Genomic DNA, 14,368 nt, shown 5'->3' with positions numbered 1-14,368 from the left:
AATAAAGTCCTGAGAGTCTCTCATGAGAAAAAAACCTGGGAATCAAGCCAAATTATGAAGGGATTGTTTTTATGATATAAAAATGACATTTAGGATTAGCCAGAGAACCTCAAACTAGTTTTTCTGTGTTGGGTAATCACATCTTGATCTTTACTCAGGAGAAAGCTTAGGAGTTGTGGAGTATTAACCCCATTATTCCATTTTGCATTTCCTTTTCAGTACAGAAAAATACACTGAATTTTCCCAAAGTGGAGACCAAGGCTAAGTGGCCAAGTCCTCTGTGAAGGACTGTGGACTTTATTCCGACCCTCAGTGACTTGCTATGTGGTCTTTGGCAAGTCAATTAATCTTTTATATTCCTTCCTCTTTTTCAATTTCAATATGCACTAAATCATCATGTTTTCTTAAGAATCTCTGTAATCCTTTTCATTTTCAGGGTGTCTGTTCAAATACAGGCCCTGCTGATTTTACTCCTGGGCTGTGGCCGGGGTCTTCCCTGCTTCTAGACTTTCTCCTTTCCTGAATACCCCTGCATAATTACTTTTCCAGTGGTGCAGGTGCTGATTGGATAAGGTACCACTTCCCTTACATGGTACTCAGACTCTGGTTGTGCTCCTCAACAATCTCAGTGCTTCCTCGCTTTTCTAGATCATGGCCTCTGGGGAAGAGAGGCTGCTATGGGGGATCTCCACTGTCTCAGACTCTCAGCCCGCCTCTAGGAGGTCTGAGGGATCAGGATCTCCTGTAACCCATTTTGAGTTCATTTTAGGAAGCTCTAAACTATCAAATGTTGATTCCATTATTCTCTAGCCAAGTGTTGAATTGACCTAAGCCCATTTTTTCTTGCACAACGCAGGTTCCTTTTCAGGAATATTAATAGATGACGTAGATGTTTGAGGGAGGTTAGGGCTGGCTACTCACCCACAACATCACTTCCAAGGTTTTAAGGAAATCAAGTTTTAGACCAAATTTTGTCATTCATTACCAAGCAAGCCCCTGAAGAACACGATTTGTTCTGTAAGTGCAAGGAAAATCCTTGCTCTCTATCCTTCCGGGTGGATGAAAAATTCACTTGAAGCCGACATGCCAGGATTCCAGATACTCTTTTCGTTTACCCTTATACCTGGCATCCAGAATCCAGCTACACATGGAACTGGTTAGAGATTTAGCTTACACGTGAGCCTGGCTGGATTCTTTCATTCTATTCGTGCAAGAGTGGGGAGTATATCTAAAATATCTTAGCCACTCTCCGTGTGCTGACTGCCTTTACTTTCACCAGTGAAAGCCCGTTTGTAACACGCATCATGCCTGTCAACAGGTCACTGTTTTCCCCAGTAATGACCCCTTTTGGGCATTCACCTGGCTCATACTTATCTATACTTAGAAACAGATAACAGAAATACTTCCAGCAGCTGCCTCTGGCATCCTGAATCAGATGCTGCTGGAACCTCCCAGCCCTGGGTGTTCTGGGTCAGCATGCCACTTGACCTCTTGGGTTGCAGGATCACAAATATAATATTGCATGGTGTATGATGGAGTATTTTAGGTAGATTTTAGACACCATAACAACATAGTTGGCAGACTAGTTTTGCAGGTTAAATCGGGCAGGCGGAATTGCTTTATTTTGCGTTTTCACTTTTTTTAAAAAATGAATTTGTTGCCAACAACAACAAAAAAGAGAGGTTTTGCATAAAGATCTTGATGTTTGGCTTTCTCTGGGAAAACTGGGACATCTACAGAACCAGGTCCATATTCCTCTGTGGCAGCTTTCGTTTCCAGCTGCATAGCAGAGGCCTGCTTTAGACCTGGCTGGGGAGGGCACTGAGGATGGGCTCCTGGGAAGGGGGCCGTGCCTCCTAATGTCTCCTGAGGCTGAGACTAAGTATCAGGGGCTTGCTCTTAATCACTGAGGTGGTGTTGTTAGTTTTCAGGGCCTCTTCCCTCCTTTATTTTCCTGCCTGGCCCCGGTAGGTGTCTGAATGTTTGACCCTGGCAGCTGTCAGACAGTTTTTCTTCTTCGCTCAACACTTGTACTTTGTTCTTGCTGTTTCTTTGTCTGGACCGTTGTTTCCTGTTAGTCTTGCGTGTCCACATCTTAACCTCAACTTCAGGGCCCACTTGGATGCAGAGTCTTCCAGGGCTGTTACGGTCCTAGCTCTTCTGCTTCCCTACAGACAGCATAGCACAGCCTTTGATGTCACACATTGTTCTGGTGTTTATCATTTCACGTCCTCTCACTCACTCCTAGATGGTCATATTCTTAAGGTCAGGAAACATCTTTCTCATGTATCTTTTTTTTTTGGGGCGGGGGGAGGAAGATCGGCCCTGAGTTAACATCCATTGCCAATCCTCCTCTTTTTGCTGAGGAAGATTGTCTCTGAGCTAACATCTGTGCCAATCTTCCTCTATTTTGTGTGTGGGTTGCTGCCACAGCATGGCTTGATAAGTGGTATGTAGGTCTCTGCCCGGGATCTGAACCCACAAACCCCGGGCTGCTGAAGCAGAGTGTGTAAACTTAAAACACTACGCCACTGGACCGGCCCCCTTTCTCATATTTTTTATTTACCATTGTAAGAATGTTAATGCTTAGCCCAGTTGCCTTGCTTTTTAAAGGCAGAGAAAAGTAGTTTATTGATCTACCTAACAATTACTGTAAAGCATATCTATACATGGTGAGAAGAAGTAGGAGAGTTTTATCAATATGAAAGTAATATAAAAATAGGTGTAACCAGGAAGCCTGTTGAGGAAACTGAGGCACAGAAAGGTTAAATGCCTTGCTGGAGTCCCATGGTTGGGGAGTAGCCTTGTCTTTGGCCTAACCACTGGACCACCCGTCCCTTGCCTCTTAGGGCTGTGCTGTTTCCTGCAGTATTTACCACTTTCCAAATCAGGTACCTACACTCTAGAATCCTGTAGATCCTCCTCAAGGCTTAGCATTCACTTATCAAAATAAGACAATTCCCGTTACGTAGATCATACACCACAGATTAGGCAAAGGTGATGGATGCATATGAAGTTAACCACACCCTAACACAAAGGCAGCTGTGAAAAAGCCCCAAGGCACCAAGAGTCAGGATGCCAAGGATGCTTCCGTCCTTAATAAGGACAAGCAGAAGGTCCTCTGCTGATGGTCCTTCCCTCAGTGGAGGGAATGATGTCCCTGGACAACGACACAGCATGGGGTACCAAGGCAACACTGGTGAGGGCAAGGATGGTATTGGATTCAGGGAGAAAAAGTAAGTAATTTAGCGGGGCTGGAGCTCAAGGTCTGAATTTGGGAGTAGTGATAAATGAAGGGGGAGAAGGAGGGGAGTCAGATGTGTGGGTTATGCTGAGGGACTTTGACTTTATCCTGGGGGAGCTGGGAGCATTTGAAGACTTGTAGAAGAGTCAGACCTGTGACATAGCAAGGCCTGGTTGCTGGAGCGCAGACCTGGAGAAAGAGGAGGGTGATGACTTAGGAGCTGCCACAGGAATTTTGGCTGAAACCCAGGCCGTGGCAGTGGGGAAGGAGAGAAGTAGATGGATTCAGAAGATGTGAGCGCCTTTTAGTTACTAGGATGACAGCATTCTTTCTGGTTTGAGATGCATTTATTCCCGGAGGCAGGAAGATGGGCTGGCTAACGTTATGTGTAGCCTTTGATTCCATGTTGCCAGAGAAATATTCATGGTTTCTGACCAAAGTGTGTCTGGCTCCACTCCCTTTGGCTGTATAGATGTACCCGTAGGAAACAAGGACGCTTTTCACTGTTATTGCCCCGCCACGTCATTCTCGCTGTCATATGTAAGCTGTCTTGAAAGAATACACCAGTTTTCCTGTTTATACAAGCACACCATGTACTTTGTTCAAAGTGTTCTGTTTCTCAGTATGTATAAATCTTTCTGTATACACATTAGCCATACATAGGAGCAAATTGTGTATTTATTCTGTAGTCATAAGTGTGAGTAGATGTTAGGACTGGTGTTTTCTGCTTCTGGAATTTTTGTTCTGAGCTTTAAAGACGTTTAACCATCTGTTTATGACTTTAAAGTGAGTGATCTAAGTGGAGGCTATGAATAAATATGTGAATCATGAAAGATATATTGAAGGGGCATTATCAATAATGAATTGCTACTATACATCGTTCTCAGCTGTTTTTGCAGCTTTAAAAGGGTCTAATATAATCAGATGGTATTTTTAAGGAATTAAAAAGCCTAATGACAACTATGGACTTTTATCTGGATTATGTCTTTTAGAAAGAGACTTTGGGGTGCAGAGTTTCTTCAATTGCACTTAAAAAGAATCTGTTTTTCCTTAAAGCAACTTTAACCCATATCCTTAATTAGTTACAGATGATATGTATTTATTTAACATTATCATGTTACAAAATTACTTTAATAAAAATAGAATGTTGGAATTATTGTTGAACTACTTTTCAGAAATATAAATTAAGTGGAAATTAATATTTTTAAAAGCGTTATCATAGTGTCTTTTCCTCTAGCTGAACATGCTAGGTGCTTACAAATGATTTCAATTCACTTAGCTCTACTGTTAAGAGAATGGGTTTTGTCTCCTCTTTCCTGCAGGAGACTGGTTTACTGGTTCCAGAGACTTCTTTTCACAAGGCTTTATTTTTCTGACTGCAATGTAAGAATTCAGAGTTTTAGAGCTTGGCACATATGTGCAAATGAAATTATACTGCATTTTCAAAATATGCTTTTGCTCAATATTAACATGAGAGTAGCAGTTGGAACAAAGTCTCCATTTGTCATTTTTTTATTCCTTTTGCTTGTAGTTGAAATCCTGTTGGGAGCTGAGTAAATTTAAATGTAAATAAAATGAAACAGGCAACATATTTCAACTCAGGGAACTGGTTACAGTGTTACTGCATAACTTAATTTTGTAAATATAAAGCAAATGCTAATACGTTTTTGACCTTGGTTTGCATTGACCTTGTTCTTTGGTAATTGCCTTCATCCTGGCAGTCAACAAAGGGATCCAGCAAAGGAGAATTCTATGAGAGCAGTTGGAAGGGGCTCTCACTGCATAGTCTGCTGTACCATTTTGAGATGTCGACTACCTTTTAATTACTATTTGCTAGCTTACTATCAAGCTGTCCTTGAGTTGGCTCTTACTGGTAGGTCTGTACTAGCCCTAAGTGCTTGGTACTTTAACTATTATCTAATTTTAACCTTTAGTAAAAATCTAAGCAGAAATGCATGCTTTAATAATCGCTGGGTATCCTTTCTCTACTGTCACATATAAATATCATTTTTGCATATATGCATGTACATATATACAGTAAGCCCAATTAATTCATCTTTTCACAAAAAGAACTTCTTGTATATAATGGATGCTAAGAAGAGCATTATTTCATTCTATAAACCATTCCATCTATACCTATGAAAATTATCAAACGTTGAGAAAACAAACGTTGAAAAACAAAAAGCAGTCTTTGCTGACTGAGCTTTTCCTTTGTGTTGATTGCTACATGTGGACAGACCGGGACATGCTGGCTTTGTGTACCTGGGTTTCTGGATTTGCCATTAGGATTTTGGCTAAGGTGTTAGCACTGTTTGAGCAAGGGCATTGGAATGTAAAAGATGAATGTTATTCATCCTTTATTTAAAAAAAGTCTATTCCCCAAACGTTGATGATGTGGAATTAAAGAAGCTAGAAAATAATCGTAATAAGAGAAAAACATAAAAAGACACTGCATCACATACCAGTTTTACTGCCTCCTATGCTTATAAATGACTTTCTAAAATAAATGTTAGTACATCTGAGATCTCGTATATTTAGGGCTTTGGGAATGTGTTTGTATTTTTATTGATGTAATCCTTTATGGTTAGGTATGACTTTTGATACCTTTTTGGTAGAAAATATAATTGAATATGCTGAGCTTTTGGGGCTGGTGGGCTTGCTGACCCATTACCCGAGATGGTGTTCTTTAAAGTGTAGAGGATAGCAGATGGCAGGACTGCCCTGGTGTATGTGTGAGACAGCTCACAGTGTTTGGAACAATTCATCACCAATGTAAAACTCACCAGGAAGAGAGATGTTCATAAGGTCAGAATTTGTAAGCAATAAATGTCTTACATAAAATAAGGGTGATTTTTTTTTTCCTTTCAGATTTTGGGGTAAGTGCATTCTTAGCAACAGGGGGTGATGTTACTCGGAATAAAGTAAGAAAAACATTTGTTGGCACCCCATGTTGGATGGCCCCTGAAGTCATGGAACAGGTAAAAAAAAAAAAAAGTGATGTTTTGATTGACATAGTTCAGTAGTACATACCATCGATACACTAACATTTCATTCAAATCAATCATTATACTAGAATGCATCATGTAACTAAGATTTAATTCCCAATTGCTGGACCTTAGCAAAGTAATATCCAAGTTGTGCATACACAGCTGTGGACTTGCGACATTATATGGACTTCACGATGTATAACATGCCTGCTGTATAATTGTGTTTTTCCCTGGTTCCTTTCTTAGGTGAGAGGCTATGACTTCAAGGCTGACATGTGGAGTTTTGGAATAACTGCCATTGAATTAGCAACAGGAGCAGCGCCTTACCACAAATATCCTCCTATGAAAGTAATTACTCTTGGCAATAATATGTCGGGTTTGAAATATGATTTAATGGAATCTGTTCTGTAATTCTCTTAAACATAGTCATTTTTCTCTTAGACCTGAGGGGAGTTAATGGAGGAATGCAGCCAAGTTAAATGTTGTTTGATGTTCTCAGTGGACAGAACAGGACAAAAGTAGTACAATTCCTAGCTTTGACGCTTACTGTACATTCTCAGCACAGAGCTGACTAACGAATGTGATCAAATCGGTCGATGGAGGTTGATAGCTGTGACAAATGCTGGTCATTACTCTTGATGGCAGAATACCCCCAGCCCCACCAGGGAAAATCTAAAAATGGATTATAGTGATACCATCCTTGCAGACAGACAGATTTCCTAAATTTTCAACCTTTCTTTTTTGTTTTAACAATCTATAACATTTCTCCCCTGTTCTCATTGACTCATCTGAAATAAGTTGGTGACTCATCTGAAATAAGTGAGCTTAATGTTTTTTAGGAAATCATATGTTTGGATACTTTTTTCAGATTTTTGTTGGTATTCTTTTAACTGGTTACATCATTATTTCTCTTAACTCTGATAGCATCAGTGCTAATTTACCCAACTGGATTTTGTTTTGAGGCTGAAATAGTTCAGTGGAAATTATGAAGATATTTTACAGACAATACAGTCTATGTTTTTTTCAACTTTTTCCTAGGAAAATATTGGAAAAATTTAGGACGACTCAGAAAAAACACCCTGAGGATAAAAAAATGTTAAATAATTTCACTAGTTGAAAAGTTAATACATTCTTAAAAATTTGAAAGTACAAATGAGAATAAGAAATAATTAAGAAATAAATAAGAAAATAATTATCCGTAATCTCATCAACCACAGACAATCCCTATTAAGGTTTTAGTGTAGTTCGTTACATTGTTCTCTATGTTTATATACATATTTTTAGCATAGTTAAAATTTGTGGGGAGAGGTGTGTATACATACCTGATTTTCTTAGCAGAAAATTTAAAGTTGAGGTGTAAACAAATGAAGTGACCTTTTGAGAAAAAACACTACAGCCCCTCAGACTTTTTCTTCCGTCCAATTTTTCTGTATTATTTTTCCTTACTTCTTGTTTTCCTTCTTTACCCAATTCTTAAATTGGTATTTAATTTAATACCTTAATTCCTGGATCCAAAGTCACACTGCTAATCCCATCCTGAGGTCCTGTCAGACTTTTCTTCAGACTTCACGGTTCTCTCACTTTCTTCCATTTGCTGTTTTCCTCCACGGACAATCCACTGTCACTGTAATCCTTCATTTCTTTTCTTTTCTTTTTTTTTTTTGAGGAAGATTAGCCCTGAGCTAACTATTGCCAGTCCTCTTCTTTTTTGCTGAGGAAGCCTGGCCCTGAGCTAACATCCGTGCCCATCTTCTTCTACTTTATGTGTGGGATGCCTACCACAGCATGGCGTGCCATCTTCATTTCTTCATACATCTGAAAGTGTTAGAAAAGAGTCTTGATGTGTAGAGCATTTGCATAAATTAAGGCTGATTTATACATTAATGAAGTTAATTTATTTTGTAGATCAATATTTACTATGAATTCTACTCTTTGTTAAAGCAAATAATTTTGAATTTAATGTGAAAGTGGAATTTTTACCTTTTTGATTTGAAGCTGAATTTGGGTTTTCTTTTGTCCCCCTCCAAAAGCAGCACAGCCTTTTGCTCTGGTTATGGTTTTTAGTAACTCAGTTGTATTCTGGCTATCTTTCGGTGTCTTACGGTCTCAATTTTGCCAGGCCTTACGCAATTTTCTGTATGTTTTCTCATCTTAAAAAAAAAAAAAAGGAAATCATGTGTTACCTCCTGGGATGTTGTGGATTTATTTTTAGGGTTGGCAGCGTGTTACAGAAGCCTTGAGTACAGGCGGTTCCTTACTTATGAATGTTCACTGCTGCTCTGGGCCTCTCTGTCTTTCCCCTCCACCACCCTCTTTCCCAGCCGGAGCCCCAGACTTCACTAAGCCCTTGCTGGAGCTACGTGCTCCTCAAGGCTGTGTGAGAGCCAGTTCCTTCCCAGGAAGCCCTGTCCTGGTCGCCTTGGGAGCCCTTTCTTAACACATAGAGCAGATTTTGTAAATTCTGTCAATGGAATAACAAAAAGGTCAAAGGGCACGTGAACAGATTTGTAAAGAAAATGAATACTTTCAATACACACATTCTGGAAAGTTAAAATTGTGGGAAAGCACATTTGTACCTAATCAAGAATGGTCTTTGATGCTTTTGTGAAAAATTAAGAACTCGATTGTAGCAATTGCTATAGTGAGGTTGTGTCTTCATATTTCTTTCTGCTGCAGGTGTTAATGTTGACTTTGCAAAATGATCCACCCACCTTAGAAACAGGAGTCGAGGATAAGGAAATGATGAAAAAGTACGGCAAGTCCTTTAGAAAATTGCTTTCACTGTGTCTTCAGAAAGATCCTTCCAAAAGGTATGTCAAACTTAGTGGATGGGTTAATGACCTGGTTTGAATCACGACAAAGCTTTGTTTGTGGATGGGGAAGGGCTGTGTGAGGACACCTGACAGGTACTTCTAGTTCAAGGGAAATCCTGTTCTGGCCCCCAGATCTCCAACCTGTTAGTGCAAGACGGCATGGTTCCAAAAGAGAGAGAAGTGAGCCAGGATGGGGGAGAGGCAGAGGAAAATTTTCAGTGTTAATGAGATTCACTGTGCTTGTTAGGTGTGGGGCTCTGTCATCAAAGGAAATGAAGTAAAATAGAAATCAAAAGAAATTGGCAGTGGTGCATTCAGAAGCTGAGCTAATATTCTGCACTGTGTAGGTTGAGCTGACCTCCCAGGATTTGAATATCCTGCTAGTTCCAGTCTGAACCAGGCAGAGCTATTGAATTTTGCATGAGCTTCCTTTTAGTTGCAGAACAAGTTGTTTGTGCTGTTTAAAAGATTATCAATAAAGAAGATTTAAGATTTTTACATTAGAAAGATTAATCATATAAACAGAAGCAAATAGCTTTAAATTAACTTTAGTCTTTCCTCTTTATTCTTGGGTTATTGCCCTGCACCGAAGTGTGTCTGTTTTCTGAGTTTGTTTCTTCCTTCTTAGTTTCTGTGACTTTGAAATATCCTGGGTAGAGATAATAGGGCCCAGTGTCCTCTGTCACTTAAAGGAGAAGGTTAATGATGTGAACTAGACAGAGGCCTTGCCTTTGTAGGGCTTGGTTGCGTGTGGCACCATCCCAACATGCAGTGAACGGAGTTTCCAGACGTGGAGAGGCCGCTGAGAAGTTACCAGCTACCCTCATCCACCCAATGGTCCAAAAACTGCCTTCTCTTTTGAAACTTTCTTTTTCAGAGAAGGATTCTGCTTGTAGAATGATTCCTTTGTTCTTATCTTAAATTCTTTATGAAACCTAAGCCTTTTACCTTTACATGGTCATCTACTCTGAGTAGGCTACCCTTGTCTAGATTAAACAATTTTTATCATTTTACCTGTTCTTTGTAGCCACTCTCCTCTTTCCCTTACATCTTACTGAATCTGCCTTGAATCTTCTCTCCGTCAGTCGCCTTTCATATGGAGTCAGGTCTAAATAGATGTTTGCTGTTGAGCATCTTGGAATTATTTATTGTAAAAGGGATGATTATTTTATCACACTTATGGACTATTTGTGCTTAAACATCTCAGTGGCCCTTTATATTTGATTTGCAGTGCTTGTTTTTCCTCCAAAGTAGGAATCTTTCGTTGAGGTTATTTTTCCACTCTCCTTTTGGGTAAAAATGCTCTTAGATTCTAATTTTCTTCTTTAACTCTTGCTTGCCTTCCTCTTGTATTTGGAGTCATCTCCAAACAGTTGTGGTGTCATCAAGGAAACAGAATCTGATCCTTCAAAGCCCAGTGAGAGAAGTACTTGTCTTCTCAGTTTGCACTGGGTTGGTATTGATGGTCTTTGTGATTCTGAAACTAGTTGAGATCCCACCTAACAGTGATGATGTGTAATATCACACAATTTCAGCTTTTTTTTTTGGAGAGGAAAATTGGCCCTCAGCTAACATCTGTGCCAATATTCCTCTCTTTTGTATGTGAAACGCTGCCACAGTATGGCTTGATGAGCAGTGTGTAGGTCCTTGCCCAGGATCCGAACATATGAACCCCGGGTTGCCAAAGCAGGGTGTGCGAACCCAACTACTGTGCCACCAGACCAACCCCAATTTCAGCTTTTAAGAAAATGATTCTGAAGGGTAGAATTGTTAGTTACTTACTGATATCACAATATATTCCTTTAGGTGATTTGTAATTTGGTCAAAATAGATTAGATCGTCATACATTATATTTAACAAACCATCCTTGTTTCTTAATCCTGAAAGTCTTATTTATTATATGAGCTCAAATAGCAGGTTCCCACCACCCCACTAAAAAAATAAAAAATCTTTTAGAAAAGAGCCATACGCCATATATTTGAATTTTTACAAAGTCTTTCCCTCAGAGTACTCTCTTAGTAACATTATTGATCCACAAAGTATTACTAGTTTAAGGACTTCTTTTAGATATTTTCTCTATAAAATAATCTATTCTCACTACTGTGCAGTTGTCCTCTATAACAGACAGCGGTGCGCGGACTTCCCAGGTGACTCCTATCTCTTAATGAAAAGATGTGAATGTGGGGAGTTTGGGGAAAAAAAGATTTATGAGACATGAGAATGGAAAAAAAGCAATATTGTTGAATTATTTATTATATAGGAGGCAATTTTAAAATATATATTCATTGCTGAAATAATAAGTAAACATTTGATTGCAGCACAATTCTGAGAGAAACCATAAATATTTCCTGTCCTCTCTGCCTTTGCTTCTGTTGTCAAAGGGTGTTTCCTTTTCCTGCCTCTCCCTCCCACCTGTCTTGCAACACTTAGTTCAAAGGCCCTATCTTCTTAGAAGTTAGATACATCTGGGTGAGATTGCTAGTCTACCTTATCATCATCTGCATGATTTAGTTTCATTGTCTGTAAAATGGGTCTAATAACACCTGCTTCATGGGATGGAGTGAGATAATGCCCTTAAAGCAGATAGCACAGTGCCTAAGGGTTCCTAACTACTCAGGAAATTGAGATTGCATTCCTTGTCTTCCTTTTTTTCCCCTGACCCACTGGAGTTATCCCAACTATTGGTTTTCCTACAGCATGTTGAGGATATGTCTTCTGTAGCACTTATCACACTGTGTGCATTTATTGACTTACACATTCAATTTCCTCATGAGTTTGTTTTTAGAAAGGGAACGTGTGCCACATATGTTTATATTCACAGTGTGTGGTCTGTATTACATACTCAGTAGTATTTCTTGACAACTGGAGATGGTTGGGAGCTTGCAATTTGGGGATGATTTGGACCCATTGAAAAGAGTTTAAAAAACAAACCAGATTTGAGAGGGTTGAGGAGCGAATGCAAGATTTTTAATAATTTATATTTATTTCTGTTGCCTACATAGAGATCATCTACTTATAATCTGAAAGCAGTTGACTGGTATCAAAGCCCTGGTATTGCAGAGTACCTTTTTAGCAATGAATGAAAAAATACCATAGGGGGACAGTGACCAGGATAGATTCAGTTCTATGCAGGAGCTCTCAGGCTAGCTGAGAAGGGGCCGTGTTTTCTTTCAATCTTGAGAGCTCATGGAATTTTCCTAATACAAGAAAGCTGGGGTGTTTGGGCTGTTTGCCTCATCTAAGTCTGTGCTCTGCCTTGGCATAGACAAAGAGTTGCTTATATTTGCATAGCAGAACATTTTGCTATTTCTTAAAAAAATGAGCCTTAATCTTGTAGATTACATGCTTCATAGGGATGGCAGCTATAACAGGAACCAGCGTTTTCTTTGAGCAACAAGGGGGTGGATGTTTCATAGGTAAATCCATTAGAAATGCATAAAATTTGAATATTTCTTTTGGTGGGAGGGGTGGGGTAAAAAATGCCACTCTGCCTGAGGTCAGTGAGCTGTTAGAAATTATAATGCACATTGTTAGAACTACTTAAACTGTATCATATTCATCCTGAATCCTTTGAAAATTATTTTAAGTCTCAGTGGACTTTGGTTCATCCATATGTATTAACTGAATCCTTTAAGAGGTTTTCTTCTGAGAATGTTGGTGCTTGCAGACTGCTTCGTTGTTTTTAAGGATTTAAAATTGAATCATCGTTCAAAATCTGGACCATCATTTTAGTTGCCAGTATAGCATTTTAGCATTTCTCGTAAAGCAGTGTTTGTCTTTATATTACCTTGTATTGCTTGGTGCTTGTTAGTGGCCGTGGAAGACATAAGTGCTTGCAGAATTCTTTCTCCTGTAGTGCTCAGCTAAGTGGCAGGTGCCACTGACGGTGCCACATTAACCCTACCCTGGTAGTTGCTATAGCATAAAACTGAAACAAACAAAACACACAAAAAATTAACATCAGATGGGCAGCATGCACCTCAGCTTTTCTCATACCTTCTATCACGTTCTTCCCTCCCTCATTCTCCCTGTTGTTTCCAGTTCCATTTTTCCATACTTTCTGATTTTTTGATGGGAAGGATTGTCCCTGAGCTAACATCTGTGCCACTCTTCCACTACTTTTGGGATGCCGCCATGGCGTGGCTTGATGAGTGGCATGTAGGTCCGTGCCTGGGATCCAAACCTGTGAACCCCTGGCCACCATCGGGGAACGTGTGAACCTAACCACTATGCCACTAGGCTCTCCCCTTCCATACTTTCTTATGGAGATGGTTTGACACGTGTAGGATTCTACTCCAAAGCACAAAAAGAATCTGCTATTTAGTTCTTCTCTGCATAGAGTAGAAATTACTTACTATTTAACATAAATATTAAGCCTATTAAAAAAAGGAATGTGGCTTCTTTAAACCGTTTCTCATTTCTTGCACCATTGTGTTTTTGTATTTACTGATGAAGACTAAGAGTAGAGTGCAGAGAAAGGAGTTTTCTCTGCAGCATGCTTTTCCTCTTTCCATTTTTGGTTACTGTAGAAATGACCTTACTGGGGAAGGGAAAGTATTTTCCTAGCCCTGTATCTCAAGGCATGTCTGGCATTTCTCACCCTTCTCTCTACATTGGTCCTTCATGTGACCCTTAGTGTGCAGAAGAAGAATGGGGGGTGCAGAGGAGAGAGGGAAGAATTTTGGCTTTCCACCTCAGTATCTCCACTGTGTACCTCTTTCTTGTTTTCTGTTAGCATGGTCTTATTTTCATTACGTTATTCACCTATTCCCTACTATATTGAACAGATGCTTAGAATTTGGTGCTGACTAAATCTAGCTCCAGGAGTTGTGGTTCTGTGTCCAAATGTCTAGTAGCATCACTTTTACCCCGTATTTGATATTACTATGAAATAGAGCTATAGCAGTTTTCTGGTCTGTGTTAGGCATTGGGGATATAAACAATGAATACCGTGAGGACCCTGTCTTGGAAGGGCTTATAACCCAGTGGGGTGAAGGTGGGGAAACATAGGAATGATCATTACAGAATGGGAGCGTGGGTAGATTGGTGTGTGAGCACCGAGTAGGGAGCAATGAATTCTACTTGGAAGAGCTAGGAGAAGCATCTCTGAAGACGGATGACATTTAAATAGGTTCTCGACTGATGAGCAAGGATGTGCCAGTTGGTTACAAAAAATTCTGAAGCAAGAAAAGCGGTGTGTGCTTTGTCATGAAAGAGCAAGAGATGAGTGAGAACATCATTGTAGCTGGAGGATACAGTTCACGTAGGGTGTTATGGGAAATGAGCTGAAGGAGTCAGGATTCAGGCCACTGAAATCCATTAGG

The 14,368-nt window shown here is 39.7% G+C and overlaps 1 protein-coding gene across 5 annotated transcripts in view; it reads left to right on the top strand.

The window, feature by feature from the left end:
* STK39 (serine/threonine kinase 39) overlaps window positions 1-14,368 on the top strand; it is a 278,661-nt gene that overhangs the window by 90,482 nt on the left and 173,811 nt on the right. For all 5 annotated transcript variants that reach the window (XM_070580065.1, XM_070580064.1, XM_070580067.1 and 2 more), the window contains exons 6-8: window positions 6,113-6,222; window positions 6,478-6,579; window positions 8,908-9,041. In XM_070580065.1, coding sequence (XP_070436166.1) covers window positions 6,113-6,222; window positions 6,478-6,579; window positions 8,908-9,041 — 346 coding nt within the window. The remainder of the gene's footprint in view (window positions 1-6,112; window positions 6,223-6,477; window positions 6,580-8,907; window positions 9,042-14,368) is intronic.

This window comes from Equus przewalskii, chromosome 17 (genome assembly GCF_037783145.1).
Source record: "Equus przewalskii isolate Varuska chromosome 17, EquPr2, whole genome shotgun sequence".
Classification (NCBI taxonomy): domain Eukaryota; kingdom Metazoa; phylum Chordata; class Mammalia; order Perissodactyla; family Equidae; genus Equus; species Equus przewalskii.
Note: the sequence above shows the minus strand (reverse complement) of the source record. Positions and strands in the feature narration are given on the sequence as shown.